The sequence below is a fragment of the Oncorhynchus masou genome, unplaced genomic scaffold, assembly GCF_036934945.1.
Source record: "Oncorhynchus masou masou isolate Uvic2021 unplaced genomic scaffold, UVic_Omas_1.1 unplaced_scaffold_799, whole genome shotgun sequence".
NCBI classification, from domain to species: domain Eukaryota; kingdom Metazoa; phylum Chordata; class Actinopteri; order Salmoniformes; family Salmonidae; genus Oncorhynchus; species Oncorhynchus masou.
The window spans coordinates 328,499-345,849 of record NW_027014464.1 but is presented as its reverse complement, the minus strand read 5'-3'; the positions used below and the strand labels follow the sequence as shown (position 1 = coordinate 345,849).

Genomic DNA, 17,351 nt, shown 5'->3' with positions numbered 1-17,351 from the left:
TAAGGCACTGCATCACCCATAAGAACCATTCACACAGTCAGATCTAATATGAAGAACTGAATACTAAAGAGAAGAGGTTGACCAGTACATATTCATGTAACTTTATTTTTCATTGGCAGATCAATAAAGTTTGTTTCAATGCAGTTATCCAAACACATTCATGATCAATAACTAAAATAACTCATCTAGTTTTAAAGACAATTAATAAACACATGGATTCATTTCATAAACTGTGTATCATTAAATAAAGTTGTAAAATAATCCCCCCAAACTAGTGGTGAAAAGTGATCATCACACCATCTCTATCTGATACATGTTAGGGGCGGAAGGTAGACTTGTGGTTAGAGCATTGGGCCAGTAACCAAAAGGTCCCCGAGCTGACAAGGTAAAACTCTGTTGTTCTGCCAAGGCAGTTAACCCACTGTTCCTAGGCCATCATTGTAAATAAGAATTTGTTCTTAACAGACTTGCCTCGTTAAATAAAGGTTCAAAAAATGTTTGTTTTTTTAAAGAAGTGTCTACTAACTCATTCCCACAGAATACTGCAGAGGGACCACTTGGTCTCAGAGCAAAACTTATGTATTACAAAAACATTCGTGCCACTCCATTTAGTATGTTAGGTTACATTACAATACCAATATAAACTGAACTAAAATATACACTAAACATGTAAAGTGTTGGTTTCATGAGCTGAAATAAAACATTCCAGCAATGTTCCATGTGCAGAAAAAACAAATTTCTCTCAAATGTTGTGCACAACATTGTTTACATCCCTGTTCGTGAGCATTTCAGCCTTTGTCAAGATAATCCATCCACCTGACAGGTGTGGCATATCAAGATGCTGATAAAACAGCATTATCATTGCACAAGTGCACTTTGTGTGGATTGCGTCCTACCTGACAGGTCGCTCCTACCAGGTGGCGTGGCGAGAATCTGTCTCCTCGCCACGCGCTCTCACCACTGGTGTCCCCCAGGGCTCTGTTCTAGGCCCTCTCCTATTCTCGCTATACACCAAGTCACTTGGCTCTGTCATAACCTCACATGGTCTCTCCTATCATTGCTATGCAGACGACACACAATTAATCTTCTCCTTTCCCCCTTCTGATGACCAGGTGGCGAATCGCATCTCTGCATGTCTGGCAGACATATCAGTGTGGATGACGGATCACCACCTCAAGCTGAACCTCGGCAAGACGGAGCTGCTCTTCCTCCCGGGGAAGGACTGCCCGTTCCATGATCTCGCCATCACGGTTGACAACTCCATTGTTTCCTCCTCCCAGAGCGCTAAGAACCTTGGCGTGATCCTGGACAACACCCTGTCGTTCTCAACTAACATCAAGGCGGTGGCCCGTTCCTGTAGGTTCATGCTCTACAACATCCGCAGAGTACGCCCCTGCCTCACACAGGAAGCGGCGCAGGTCCTAATCCAGGCACTTGTCATCTCCCGTCTGGATTACTGCAACTCGCTGTTGGCTGGGCTCCCTGCCTGTGCCATTAAACCCCTACAACTCATCCAGAACGCCGCAGCCCGTCTGGTGTTCAACCTTCCCAAGTTCTCTCACGTCACCCCGCTCCTCCGCTCTCTCCACTGGCTTCCAGTTGAAGCTCGCATCCGCTACAAGACCATGGTGCTTGCCTACGGAGCTGTGAGGGGAACGGCACCGCAGTACCTCCAGGCTCTGATCAGGCCCTACACCCAAACAAGGGCACTGCGTTCATCCACCTCTGGCCTGCTCGCCTCCCTACCACTGAGGAAGTACAGTTCCCGCTCAGCCCAGTCAAAACTGTTTGCTGCTCTGGCCCCCAATGGTGGAACAAACTCCCTCACGACGCCAGGACAGCGGAGTCAATCACCACCTTCCGGAGACACCTGAAACCCCACCTCTTCAAGGAATACCTAGGATAGGATAAAGCAATCCTTCCCCCCCTTAAATGATTTAGATGCACTATTGTAAAGTGGCTGTTCCACTGATGTCAGAAGGTGAATTCACCAATTTGTAAGTCGCTCTGGATAAGAGCGTCTGCTAAATGACTTAAATGTAAATGTAAATGTTGTGCTGGGGGACAATAAAAGGCCACACAACACAATGTCACATATATCCCAAGTTCAGGGAATGTGCAATTGTCATGATGACTGCAGGAGAGAATTCAATATGTATATCTCTACCATAAGCCACCTCTAACGTCCTTTTAGAGAATTTGGCAGTACATCCAACTGGCCTCACAACTGCAGATCACATGTAACCACGGCAGCCCAGGACCTCTTCACCTGCAGGATTGTCTGGGAGGGGGCTGAGTAGTATTTCTGTCTGAAATCAAGACCTTTTATGGGGAAAAACTCATGCCGATTGAATGGGCCTGGCTCCCAAGTGGGCCTATGCCCTCCCAAGTCCCACCCATGGCTGAGCCCCTGCCCAGTCATGTGATATCCATAGATTATGGCCTCATTTATTTAAAATGACTGATTTCCTTATACGAACTATAAATCTTTGAAATTGTTGCATTTAGATTGTGGTTCAGTATAATATGACTTGTATCGTATGTTACGAATTACAATTCTTATGTTATTCTACGCATTGCTATCCATACAATATGTTACGAATTCCAATTTGTTGTTGCTAACGTTAGCTAGGTTAGGGGTGAGGGGTTAAATGGTTTTAGGGGAAAGGTTACCTAACATACTAAGTAGTTGCATGCTAAGCTAACATGCTAAGTAATAGCTAAAAAGTAGTAAGTAGTTGCAAAGTTGCTGATTAGCTAAAATGCTACAGTCCTCCTTGATGAGATTCTAAACACAGCAGCCTTTGGCTAGAAGTTTGAGTTACACACCCACCCTTCCACAGAGCAGGAGTAAGACTTCTCTCCTGTGTGACTACATTGGTGTGTTAAGTTGCTATGGTGAGAGAAACTCACCCAAAAGTCAGAGCAGACGTAAGCAGGCTTCTCTCATGCGTGTTCTCTGATGAACTATTAGCTCGGTTGCTGTTTTGAAGCATTTTACACAAACAGAGCAGGAGTATGGCTTCTCTCCTTTATGTATATGTTGGTGTGTGTTTAAGGTATCCAGTCGAGAGAAACTCACCCCACAGTCAGAACAGGTGTAAGGCTTTTCTCCTGTACATGTTCTCCGATGAACTTTTAGCTTAGTTGATGTTGTGAAGCATTTACACAGTCAGAGCAGTAATAAGGCTTCTCTCCTGTGTGTGTTCTCTGATGAACTGTTAGCAAAATTGATGTTTTGAAGCATTTTCCACAGTCAGAGCAGGAGTATGGCTTCTCCCCTGTATGTATACGTTCATGTGATTTTAAGTTGGAAAGTTGCGAGAAACTAGTTCCACAGTCAGAGCAGACGTAAGGCTTCTCTCCTGTGTGTGTTCTCTGGTGAACTTTAAGCTTATTTGATGTTTTAAAACTTTTTCCACAGTCAGAGCAGGAATAAGGCTTCCCTCCTGTGTCTGGTCTCTGATGAACTGTTAGCACAGTTGATGTTTTGAAGCATTTTCCACAGTCAGAGCAGGAGTATGGCTTCTCCCCTGTATGTATACGTTCATGTGATTTTAAGTTGGAAAGTTGCGAGAAACTAGTTCCACAGTCAGAGCAGACGTAAGGCTTCTCTCCTGTGTGTATTCTCTGGTGAACTTTAAGCTTATTTGATGTTTTAAAACCTTTTCCACAGTCAGAGCAGGAATAAGGCTTCTCTCCTGTGTGTGTTTTCTGATGAAATTTTAGATCAGTTGATGTTGTGAAGCATTTTCCACAGTCAGAGCAGGAGTAAGGCTTCTCTCCTGTGTGTGTTCTCTGATGAACTTTTACCTCTTTTGATGTTTTAAAACATTTTCCACAGTCAGAGCAGGAGTAAGGCTTCTCTCCTGTGTGTGTTCTCTGATGAACTTTTAGATCAGTTGACGTTGTGAAGTATTTTCCACAGTCAGTGCAGGAGTAAGGCTTCTCTCCTGTGTGTATACGTTGGTGTGTTTTTAAGGTGCCCAGACGAGAGAATCTCAATCCACAGTCAGAGCAGATGTAAGGCTTTTCACCTGTATGTATACGTTCATGTGATTTTAAGTGGGAAAGTTGAGAGAAACTTGTTCCACAGTCAGAGCAGACGTAAGGCTTCTCTCCTGTGTGTGTTCTCTGGTGAGCTTTTAGCTCATTTGATGATTTAAAACATTTTCCACAGTCAGAGCAGGAATAAGGCTTCTCTCCTGTGTGTGTTCTCTGATGACGTTTTAGCACCGTTGATGTTTTGAAGCATTTTCCACAGTCTGAGCAGGAGTATGGCTTCTCTCCTGTGTGTATTTTTAGGTGTATTTTTAGCTTTGATAGAAATGGGAAAATCTCTTCACAATGTGGGCAGTGATGAGACCTCTTAGCTCTCTGATCTTCCTGCTGTTGCTCCCTGGATGTAGAGAATGTCTCCAGATGGTCTCCTGTGTGAACAACAAAAGAACCAGTCAGTTGGTGTGATACACATGCCAATCAAATGTATTTTATGAAGCCCTTTTTACATCAGTAGTTGTCACAGTGCTTAACAGAAACCCAGCCTAAAATCCCCAAAGAGCAATAAATGCAGATGTAGAAGCACAGTGGCCACAAACAACTCCCTAGAAAGCAGGTACCTTGGAAGAAACCGAGAGAGGAACCAGGCTCAGAGCGGTGACCAGTCCTCTTCTGGCCATAACGGGTGACAGGTGGCCTAGTGGTTAGAGCAACCGAAAGGTTGCAAGATCAAATCCCCGAGCTGACAAGGTAAAAATCTGTCGTTCTGCCCCTGAACAAGGCAGTTAACCCACTGTTCCTCGGCCTTCATTGAAAATAAGAATTTATTCCAAACTGACTTGCCTAGTTAACCTGTTTTGGGTGCATGTACAAACACTAGTGGGACACCTACGACATCATCTGGTGAAATTGCAAGGCACGAAATTCAAAATACAAAAATCGTAATATTAAACATTCATGAAAATACAAGTGTCTTACATCATTTAAAAGCTTCTTATTAATCCAACTGCGTTGTCAGATTTCAAAACTGCTTTACGGAGATGCGATTATTATTATTATACGTCACAGACGTCACAAAATCACAGACTGCATTTTAAAAAAAAAATCACTTACCTCTGAAGATCTTCTTCTGATTGCAATTCCAAGGGTCCCAGCTACACAATGAATGGTTGTTTTGTTCGATAAAGTCCTTCATTATATCCCAAAAATGTCAGTTTAGATGGCGCGCTTGATTCAGTAATTCACTCGTTCAACATGCACAAACTAATCCAAAAAGTTACCGGTAAAGTTTGTCCAAACATGTCAAACAATGTTTTTAATTCATCCTCAAGTATTCTAATATCTAAATAAACAATAATATTTAAGATAGAGAATAGTGTGTTTAATAGCGAAGATAAATAACGAAGAGCGCACTCTCGTTGATGCGTGCAACATGATTACTTTTCTAATGGGGGACATCTTGGAAAAACTACAAATACTCATTTTTCAAAAAACAAGCATGAAACCCTTTCTAAAGACTGTTGACATCTAGTGGAAGCCATAGGAACTGCAATCTGGGTCCTATCGATTTGCATATCCCATAGGCAAGCACTGAAAAAACCTGTGACTGTTTTTGCCTGACATATCAGTCCTGTTATACCCACAGACAGTGTTTTCTATCCAATGCTATCAAGTATGTGCATATCCTGGGCAGTTTACAGGCAGTTTACTTTGGGCACGTCAGTCATCCAAAATTTCGGGACAATAACAGGTATGCTAAGGAAGTTAAATAACGGTTAAAAAATATAAATACACTACCATTAGTGGTGAAATAAATGAATAAATTCTAAAGTTTGGGGTCACTTACAAATGTCCATGTTTTTGAAAGGAAAGCACAATTTTTGTCCATTCACATAAATGTCAAATTGATCAGAAATACAGTGTAGACATTGTTAATGTTGTAAATGACTATTGTAGCAGGAAACGGCCAGTTTGCTCTGTTCTGTGAAGGGAGTAGTACACAGCGTTGTACAAGATCTTCAGTTTCTTGGCAATTTCTCACCTGGAATAGCCTTCATTTCTCAGAACAAGAATAGACTGACGAGTTTCAGAAGAAAGGTCTTTGTTTCTGGCCATTTTGAGCCTGTAATCGAACAGACAAATGACCCAGATACTCAACTAGTCTAAAGAAGGACCATTTTATTGCTTCTTTAATCAGCACCACAGTTTTCAGCTTTGCTAACATAATTGCAAAAGGGTTTTGTAATGATCAATTAGCCTTTTAAAATCATAAACTTGGATTAGCTAACACAACATGCCATTGGATCACAGGAGTGATGGTTGCTGATAATGGGCCTCTGTTCACCTATGTAGATATTCCATTCATTTCTCTACCATAAGCTGCCTCCAACGTCCTATTAGAGTATTTGGCAGTACATCCAACCGGCCTCACAATCGTAGACCACGTGTAACAACTTCAGCCCAGGACCTGAGGTGGGTCTGGCTGCCAAGTGGGTGGGCCTATGCCTTCCAAGGCCCACCCATGGCTGCACCCCTGCCCAGTCATCTGAACTCTACAGGTTAGGGCCTAATTCATTTCAATTGACTGATGTCATTGTTATATATATATATATATGTATAAAACAGCCCAACATGTTCTCTTGTTTCTGTGTCACCAAATGTTGTGTGAGACAAAAGAGAAGGCGAGGTGAGCATCAATCACTAGTTCGGTGCAGCAGACTGCAGGGGTGTAGTGCTGCAAGTGATGAGCCGCCACAATGGTGTTTGTTTAGTAAAGTTAGATCAATGTCTTGGACGATCACCTAATGATTAATTAGTAGTCAACATCACCAAATATTATAGCATAACATTACTGTTACAACAAAAACAACACCTCATATCTTAGGAGATTTTAGGATGGTTTGCTGAATCATCCCAAACTCAACAGCGCGCCATTAGGCAGAATGTGTTTTGATTCAAACAAAATACAGGAAGTCTATTTAATTTAACACCATTTGCTCTAATTTGCTCACCAAACAGTAATTCAAGAAGATTTAAATGCATATTCCCATGAAATTGATTGAGATCAAACGATTGGCATGCAGAAGCAGCTAGGTCATTTCACTGGTAAAACGTGAAGAATTATCATTCAATATTGACAGTGATGATGCCATGGCCTATTTTGAAATGAGGTATGCCTAACTTAGTGATTGAGGGTATTAAACATTTTCAACGTTCTTGAGACAATGTGAGGGCAAAGGCAGGCGTTACAAGTTTAAAAAAATGTTGCGTCGCTGTTCAGGGATGTGTGATGTCAGAATGACAGAATTCAACCTAGCAATAGACTGGTCATAACTTATAGAGGTCTAATTTAGAGGTCGACCGATTAAATCAGAATGGCCGATTAATTAGGGCCGATTTCAAGTTTTCATAACATTCGGACAACGATTTTTATTTTTTATTTTTTACCTTTATTTAACCAGGTAGGCAACACAAGTTGAGAACAAGTTCTCATTTACAATTGCGACCTGGCCAAGATAAAGCAAAGCAGTTCGACACATACAACGACACAGAGTTACACATGGAGTAAAACAAACATACAGTCAATAATACAGTAGAAACAAGTCTTATATACGATGTGAGCAAATGAGGTGAGATAAGGGAGGTAAAGGCAAAAAAAGGCCATGGTGGCGAAGTAAATACAATATAGCAAGTAAAACACTGGAATGGTAGATTTGCAGTGGAAGAATGTGCAAAGTAGAAATAAAAATAATGGGGTGCAAAGGAGGAAAATGAATTAAATAAATACAATTAATACAGTAGGGAAAGAGGTAGTTGTTTGGGCTAAAATATAGGTGGGCTATGTACAGGTGCAGTAATATGTGAGCTGCTCTGACAGCTGGTGCTTAAAGCTAGTGAGGGAGATAAGTGTTTCCAGTTTCAGAGATTTTTGTAGTTTGTTCCAGTCATTGGCAGCAGAGAACTGGAAGGAGAGGTGGCCAAAGAAATAATTGGTTTTGGGGGTGACCAGAGAGATATACCTGCTGGAGCACGTGCTACAGGTGGGAGATGCTATGGTGACCAGCGAGCTGAGATAAGGGGGGACTTTACCTAGCAGGGTCTTGTAGATGACATGGAGACAATGGGTTTGGCGATGAGTATGAAGCGAGGGCCAGCCAACGAGAGCGTACAGGTCGCAATGGTGGGTAGTATATGGGCTTTGGTGACAAAACGGATGGCACTGTGATAGACTGCATCCAATTTGTTGAGTAGGGTATTGGAGGCTATTTTGTAAATGACATCACCGAAGTCGAGGATTAGTAGGATGGTCAGTTTTACAAGGGTATGTTTGGCAGCATGAGTGAAGGATGCTTTGTTGCGAAATAGGAAGCCGATTCTAGATTTAACTTTTGATTGGAGATGTTTGATGTGGGTCTGGAAGGAGAGTTTACAGTCTAACCAGACACCTAGGTATTTGTAGTTGTCCACGTATTCTAAGTCAGAGCCGTCCAGATGTCAACTGGTTGCTGCGGAAAAGGAGGAGGTCAAAAGGGGGGTGAGTGTAGCCGATGTGAAACGGCTAGCGCGTTAGAGGTGGTGCGCACTAATAGCGTTTCAATCGGTGACGTCACTTACTCAGACCTTGAAGTAGTGGTTCCCCTTGCTCTGCAAGCGCTGCGGCTGTTGTAGTTTTTGTTACATATAGAGACAGATATGACACTATTGAGCAAAGATAGGTATACATTAGACCACAAACAGAAAGCGGACAGGAAACCAAAGATTAAACAGACATAAGTGTCATGGCCGAAGCCATACGTGCTTTACTGTGCATAAAGGCAGAGGGCAAAGAGGAGGAGGTGACCCTTAAATACATTATCTATTATGGAAGGAGCAGGACATCATTATAAAGATTAGATAGAGAGGGTAAAGGCCACAAGTGCTTAGGGTAAGATAGATATACATTAATTTTAGGACATGAGAGGGTCCTGCCACCATTGTAATCTAATCAAGAGCGGATACAGGCGTTATTAGGCATGAACATGGAGGAAGCCTGGACTGAAAGATAATGGTGGCCGATGACCTGAGGGAAGTAAATTCATTAACATATGGAATGGACTCATATATTGTGTGTGTATAAAGACAGAGCCAGTGCTCTGGGAAAGGGTGTGTTCCGCGGACCATCTAGGCTTCTGATATGTTTGTATTAAAAGCCTATTATTGAATTCACATGTTCTTGTAAGTGTTATATTTTGAAACGATCCTCCACGACATGGCTTTTGTGGAGCGATGGGTAACGATGCTTCGAGGGTGACTGTTGACGTGTGCAGAGGGTCCCTGGCTCGCGCCCGGGACGGGGCGAGGGGACGGACTAAAGTTATACTGTTAAAAATCCAGAGCCGATGTCAACTAGGCAAGTCAGTGAAGAACTTACATTCTTATTTTCAATGACGGCCTAGGAACAGTGGGTTAACTGCCTTGTTCAGGGGCAGAACGACAGATGTTTACCTTGTCAACACCGGGATTCGTTTTTGCAACCTTCCGGTTACTAGTCCAACGCTCTAACCACCTGCCTTATATTGCACTCCACGAGGAGCCTGCAGGCTGACTACCTGTTAAGCGAGGGCAGCAAGAAGCCAAGGTAAGATGCTAGCTAGCATTAAACTTATAAAAAACACTCAATCTTCACATAATCACTAGTTAACTACACATGGTTGATGATATTACTAGTTTATCTAGTGTGTCCTGCGTTGCATATAATCGATGCGGTGCACGTTAATTTCTCATCGAATCACAGCCTACTTCGCCAAACGGGTGATGATTTAGCACTGGCGTTGCACCAAACCTAACCATAAATATCAATGCATTTCTTTAAAATCAATTATATATTTTTAAACCTGCATATTTAGTTAATATTGCCTGCTAACATGAATTTCTTATAACTATGGAAATTGTGTCACTTCTCTTGCGTTCCGTGCAGTCAGTGTACATGCAGCAGTTTGGGCCGCCCGGCTCGTTGCGAACTGTGTGAAGACTATTTATTCCTAACAAAGACCGTAATTAATTTCCCAGAATATACATAATTATGACATAACATTGAATGTTGTACAATGTAACAGCAATATTTAGACTTAGGAATGCCACCCGTTAGATAAAATACGGTTCCGTATTTCACTGAAAAGAATAAACGTTTTGTTTTCGAAATGATATTTTCCAGATTCGACCATAGTAATGACCAAAGGCTCATATTTCTGTGTGTAATTATGTTATAATTAAGTCTATGATTTGATGTTTGATAGAGCAGTCTGACTGAGCGATGGTAGGCAGCAGCAGGCTCGTACGCATTCATTCAAACAGCACTGTCGTGCATTTTGCCAGCAGCTCGCTCTGAGACTTGGAGTAGTTGTTCCCCTTGCTCTGCAAGGACCGCGGCATTTGTGGAGCGATGGGTAACGATACTTCGAGTGTGGCTTGTCGATGTGTTCCTGGTTCGAGCCCAGGTAGGGGTGAGGAGAGGGACGGAAGCTATACTGTTACACTGGCAATACTAAAGTGCCTATAAGAACATCCAATAGTCAAAGGTATATGAAATACAAATGGTAGAGAGAGAAATAGTCCTATAATTCCTATAGTAACTACAACCTAAAACTTCTTACCTGGGAATATTGAAGACTCATGTTAAAAGGAACCACCAGCTTTCATATGTTCTCATGTTCTGAGCAAGGAACTTTACATGGCACATATTGCACTTTTACTTTCTTCTCCAACACTTTGTTTTTGCATTATTTCAACCAAATTGAACATGTTTCATTATTTGAGGCTAAATAGTTTTTATTTATGATTTTTATTGATTATTTTAAGTTAAAATAAGTGTTCATTCAGTATTGTTGTAATTGTCATTATTACAAATAAATAATATAAAATAGGCAGATTAATCGGTATCGACTTTTTTGGTTCTCCAATAATCCGTATCAGCGTTGAAAAATCATAATCGGTTGACCTCTAATTTATGAAGATAACTTATAGATAGAACCAGCTCATACCATGACTAACAGTTGTCCTAATCTTCTCCTCCTCTTCTTCATCTTTAATGTTGACATTCAGCTCCAGTGTTTGACTGCAGTCTTCCAGCTTCACTGATGCCATCTCTGGACCCTGCAGAGCAAACTGGGCTCGACTGTCACAATCAGGACCCAGTGACTGTAGGTTTGGACTCAGTGTGGAAGGAGAGTGACAGGCTGTGTTTGTCCTCACTGTTGATGTTACCGGCCTCAGACTTAATCTGAGTCAGTCTGTAGTAATAAAGACAAACAGACACAAAAGTTATTGTCTTGACAGTTCTGGCGCTTTCTTTATTCTCTATTAATTATCAGGTAGCTAAGCATTGACAGAACATTAAATAATTTCCCATTAGACAAAGTGCACACTTTAAATTACACAACGTTAGTGCACTTAAGTTAATACACTTAACCTGTAGATTTCCTGAATTAAAATAAATGACTCAAAAACCAATCAGTTCAAGATCACAGTATGTTTCAGGCAGCACTATGTACTATTTTATGAATAACCTTGTCTTCACTGTATTATTTCAATCAGAAACCAATTATTATTTCCCGTTCACACCATAGTAACATTTATAGCTAAAGATAAATACAACTGAATGTGTCTGAATATTAGTACACATGTAGGAAACTGATACATTCAGCGCCAAGCCAAGTCTGGGACCAAAACAAGGCTCCTGAACAGCTTCAACTCCCAAGACATCAGACTGCTGAACAGTTCATCAAATGGCTACCCAGACAACTTGTATTGACCCCGTTAATTACTTATCTGTTTGCATTGGCTATATGGACACTCACATATTCTACACTGACACTCACACACACACACACACACACACACACACACACACACACACACACACACACACTAGCGCAACAGTGAAACTGTCTCCCTCTCTCATGCACCCGCACTGCTTGCACTGAAGTCCGTTGACGCCAATGACGTGTGTACAAAACCAATAACACCTCAAACGAACTCAGAAATCTCAAATAAATGTGGTTTATTTAGTTATCTTGACGAGATATCGTACATTCACGCAGACAAACCCAAAGTATCTAGCTAACTTATGTGACTTGTAAAATAGTTTTATCACGTTCTTCACTCACTCGGTTTGACAGAAAAACAACACATACAATTAAAACCTTTACCAAACGTGATGATACCGATTTGTTACCTAGAATTTGATAACATGTTATTTCCAACGTTTGAACACGCTATTACATACCTGTAGCCATACATTTAAAACGGAGACAAAAGGTATCATATTAACATCAAGAGTTCTGGCGCTTTCGTTATTCTGAAGAATGGCGTGCGCCTGCCCGGAAGTTCCTGTTTCGTTCACACAAATGTAATGTGTATGTGTCCACCTACTGTACAGTTAGTGAACTGCAGGGGAAAAAGTCATGTCCATTCCAGAAAAGCGGGTAAAAACGACATCAGACAAAATACGAAAATGGATCAATCAAAAAACCCTCTCACTCCTTCTGTCACAGTCCAAATCACACCCATACACACACCCCTACACAGTCTCAGGGGCCCGAGAGTCGGGAATGCAGTTAATTACAAAAACCTTTCAGCCGCACATACAATTATATCCAGTTTCTTAAACGTCTTGTTCGTTTGGGCAGGACAATTAATCACCTGCGTAATAAATGCCACAAAATCCACATTCGTTACAATCAGTGTATCAGTATCCCTCAACTGGTGAACGACATTCTGAATCTCTACAGGCTGCGGGCATCCACTGCCATAGCTTCCACAGCTCCAACTACTTCCCGTCCTGTAGGAGACCTGCTGTACAGCCCAGATCCTCGCTCCTTCAACTACTTCCCGTCCTGTAGGAGACCTACTGTACAGCACAGATCTTCAAACTCCTTCACCCTAGCAGGGCACTCTGGGAATTCGTCAACTTGAATTCTACCTCAATTGCTACACAGTACATCATCAGATTCTTCAATTACACATAAATGACCTTGCTTTTCTCAATGTCATCACGGAACCGGCTTATACACCAAACTCTCACTGGGTATATTATGTATCTCAGCATCACATGAGTAGCAGTAGCGAGCGGTGCGTGGGTCAAATCACTGAGGAAGTATATTACAACCTATGTTAGACATAATGATTCATAGATCATACCACATAATGACAACATAATGATTAATAGATTATGACAACATAATGATTCCAAGTTGACCGGTACTATACTTTCTAGACGTATAGTTCGGTAGTCGTATAGTTGGGGCGGCAGGGTAGCCTAGTGGTTAGAGCGAGTTCAACCCCCGAGCTGACAAAGTACAAATCTTTCGTTCTTCCCCTGAACAAGGCAGTTAACCCACTGTTCCTAGGCATTGAAAATAAGAATGTGTTCTTAATTTACTTGCCTAGTTAAAGAAAGGTAAAATAAATAAATAAAATAGTCGATTAAATGTATTATGCGAGAAATGGCGATGTAAACGGATTTATGTATAAAATATTGCTATAATAAGCTTGGAGTCACCCGATGATACGGTGTGTGGTCCACCACCGCTCGGGAAACCATGCAGTTTACAGATTAACTTCACAGTTTGGTGAAAGTGCAAGGTTATCTTGATACTTCTTTCCAATAAGTATCGAGGGTCTTAATCTGGTGACATTGTGATCGAATAAAAATATTATCTTGTCCATAATAACCAAACAAAAACATCATTACTTTCACGAAACGTGTTTGTGCCGTCATGTGCATTAGTAGCGCAAGTCACAACTTAAAGTGCATTCGGAAAGTATTCAGACCCCTTTTTCCACACGTTACAGCCTTATTTTTAAATAGATTAAATAGAAAAAATACTCACACAGAATACCCCATAATGTCAAAGCGAAAACAGGTTTATAAGAAAATGTTTGCAAATGTATTAAATATAAAAATAAAAAAAACAGAAATACCTTATTTATGTAAGTATTCAGACCATTTGCTATGAGATTCGAAATTGAGCTCAGGTGCATCCTGTTTCCATTGATCATCCTTGAGCTGTTTCTACAACTTCATTGGAGTCCACCTGTGGTACATTAAATTGATTGGACATGATTTGAAAAGGCTCACACCAGTCTATATAAAGGTTCCAACAGTCCGCTTGGAGTTTGCCAAAAGGCACCTAAAGGACTCTCAGACCATGAGACAACAAGATTCTCTGGTCTGATGAAACAGAGATTGAACTCTTTGGCCTGAATGCCAAGCATTCCTCCATGTCTGGAGGAAACCTGACACCATCCCTAAGGTGAAGCATGGAGGTGGCAGCATCATGCTTTGGGGATGTCTTTCAGCGGCAGGGACAAGGAGACTAGTCAGGGTCGATTGAAAGATGATCAGAGTACCAGTACAGAGGGATTCTGAGAAAACCTGTTCCAGAGTAGATCTGTACCAGTACAGACTGGGAGCCCTGTGAGGTGTAGATCTGTCCAGTGCCAGACAAGGGATTCTGAGAGGAGCCCAGCAGTAGATCTGTACCAGTACAGAGGGATTCTGAGAGGAGCCCTCTGAGTTGTAGATATGTACCAGTACAGAGGGATTCTGAAAGCCCTGTGAGTTGTAGACATGTACCAGTACAGAGGATTCTGAGAGAGCCCTTACAGTAGATCTGTACCAGTACAGAGGGATTCTTAGCCCTGTGAGTTAAGTAGATCTGTACCAGTACAGAGGGATTCTGAAAGCCCTGTAAGTAGTAGATCTGTACCAGTACAGAGGGATTCTGAGAGGAGCCCTGTGAGTTGTAGATATGTACCAGTACAGAGGGATTCTGAGAGGAGCCCTGTGAGTAGTAGATCTGTACCAGTACAGAGGGATTCTGAGAGGAGCCCTGTGAGTAGTAGATCTGTACCAGTACAGAGGGATTCTGAGAGGAGCCCTGTGAGTTGTAGATCTGTATCAGTACAGGGAGATTCTGTATGAAATGGAAATGGAATGCTAAATCACAGACAATAGACAGAGCTTGAGGATACTGCAACGAAGACTGGAGAAATCAGAGGAGTTACAGGGTGTGTCCTGTTCTCCCAGGTCATCGGCATGATGCAGGAGCAGATGAAAGAGGTATGTGATTGTAGGGTCATACCCAAGAAGACTCGAGGTTGTAATCACTGCCAGAGGTGCTTCATACAAGTACTGAGTAAAAGGTCTGATTGTATGGAAATGTGATACCATTTTTGGGAAATATTTCCTTAACACGGGTCATTTGAAAAGGGGCTGGGTGGAAAAATCTAAGAAAGTAAAACAGAGTTTTTGCTGCTTTGTCATTATGCACCATTATGTGCTAACCAAAAGATTGTTGGGGGTTTTCCGCTCAGGTCAATTTAATTTAATCAGCAATGGAAAAGTCAAGGGGTATGTATACTTTCTTGAATGCACTGTATTCCCCCGTAAAAAACTAAGTCCTATGGCATATTGATGTTGCAGGTTTACAAAGTTTTAGGAAACATTTTCTTACGGACATACCAATCATCGTGAAAGGAATTACTTTTTTAAAGCTATGAAGGAGTCTGTAACAGGCAGCTGTATGTGAACAAGAGGGCCCCGGTTTGAGTGCCACAGGCCCCAGTCAACAGGACCCGGCCAGTGAACAGGCCCTGGTACAAACAGGCCAGTGAACAGGCCCTGGTGTGAACAGGCCCTGGTGTGAACAGGCCCTGGAGTGAACAGGCCCTGGAGTGAACAGGGTCCCAGTAGTATGAACAGGAGTAGATGTGTCACAGGCATGGAGCGGAGTAGATAGGGTCACAGTAACATGGCCCAGGTGTAGATACAGGTCCCAGTAACAGGAGCAGGAGTGAACAGGCCCTGGTGTGAACACACTAGGGTCAGTAGTATGATGAGGGCTAGGGTCACTAGTATGAAGTAGGAGTGAGATAGGGTCTCTAGATTGTAGGAGTAGATGGGTCACAGTAGTACGATGGATAGGGTCACAGTAGTATGGGGATAGGGTCACAGTAGTATGCAGTAGGAGTAGATAGGGTCACAGTAAATGGAGGAGTAGATAGGGTCTGTTTGTAACATGGAGTAGGAGTAGATAGGGTCACAGTAGCATGGAGCAGGGCTAGTAGGGTCACAAACTATGGAGTAGGAGAGATAGGGTCACAGTAGCATGGAGCAGGAGTAGATAGGGTCACAGTAGCATGGAGCAGGAGCAGAAGGTCACAAAAAAATAAAAAATAAAATAAATTGTCTCCATTTAGATGCACTATTGTAAAATGGCTGTTCCACTGATGTCAGAAGGTAGAATTCACAGTAGCATGGAGCAGGATAGATAGGGTCAGTAGCATGGACTTAAATGTAAATCACAGTAAATGGAGCAGGAGTAGATAGGGTCACAGTAGCATGGAGCAGGAGCAGATAGGGTCACAGTAGATTGCAGGGTAGGTAGGGTCACAGTAGGAGCAGGAGTAGATAGGGTCACAGTAATATGGACCATTTACTAGGGTCAAGTTTATGGAGTAGATAGGGGTCATTTGCAGGAGTAGAAGGGTCACAGTAACATGGACCAAAGCATAGGGTCACAGTAGCAGATGCAGAGTAGATAGGGTCACAGTAGCATGGACCTTAGGGTCACAGTAGCACCACCTGGTAGGTAGGGTCACAGTAGCATGGAGCAGGAGTAGTAAGGGTCAGGAGTAGTATGGAGCAGGAGTCTTAGGGTCACAGTAGTATGGAGCAGGAGTAGATAGGGTCACAGTAGTATGGAGCAGGAGTAGATAGGGTCACAGTAGCATGGAGCAGGAGTAGATAGGGTCACAGTAGTATGGAGCAGGAGTAGATAGGGTCACAGTAGCATGATGCTCTGCAGGACCGGATACACAGTAGCATGGAAGGATAGATAGGGTCACAGGACATAGCAGGAGTAGATAGGGTCACAGTGGCATGGAGCAAAGGAAGGGTCACAGTAGCATTTAAAGCTAGATAGGGTCACAGTAGCATGGAGCAGGAATAGGTAGGGTCACAGTAACATGGAGTAGAGGGTCACAGTAGGATTTAGAGGGTCCAGTAGCATGGAGCAGGAGTAGATAGGGTCACAGTAGCATGGACCATTAGTAGATAGGGTCACAGTGGCATGGAGCAGGAGTAGATAGGGTCACAGTAGCATGTAGCAGGAGTAGATAGGGTCACAGTAGCATGGAGCAGGAATAGGTAGGGTCACAGTAACATGGAGTAGATAGGGTCACAGTAGTATGATGTAGGAGTAGATAGGGTCACAGTAGCATGGAGCAGGAGTAGATAGGGTCACAGTAGCATGGACCATTAGTAGATAGGGTCACAGTGGCATGGAGCAGGAGTAGATAGGGTCAGAGTA

General features: G+C 42.4%; 1 protein-coding gene and 1 long non-coding RNA gene across 2 annotated transcripts; one reads left to right on the top strand and one right to left on the bottom strand.

Moving 5' to 3' along the window:
• Nucleotides 1–1,947: 1,947 nt before the first annotated feature.
• Nucleotides 1,948–11,121, bottom strand: LOC135537499 (zinc finger protein 664-like). Its single transcript, XM_064963642.1, has 2 exons — nucleotides 11,019–11,121; nucleotides 1,948–4,430 (listed from the first exon to the last, which is right to left on the bottom strand). Exons 1-2 carry the CDS (start codon nucleotides 11,119–11,121, stop codon nucleotides 3,139–3,141), a joined length of 1,395 nt encoding a protein of 464 aa, XP_064819714.1. The 3' UTR covers nucleotides 1,948–3,138.
• LOC135537500 (uncharacterized) lies at nucleotides 6,824–11,487 on the top strand. The gene is made up of 2 exons (XR_010455232.1): nucleotides 6,824–9,616; nucleotides 11,080–11,487. It is a non-coding gene; the product is annotated as an uncharacterized LOC135537500 (long non-coding RNA).
• Nucleotides 11,488–17,351: the final 5,864 nt, after the last annotated feature.

Coding starts and splice junctions, on each gene's coding strand:
- LOC135537499 (XM_064963642.1), bottom strand. CDS start 11,121: ATGGCATCAGTGAAGCTGGAAGACTGCAGTCAAACACTGGAGCTGAAT. Junction 4,431..11,018: donor TAGGACAACTGTTAGTCATG/GTATGAGCTGGT, acceptor TTGTTCACACAG/GAGACCATCTGGAGACATTC.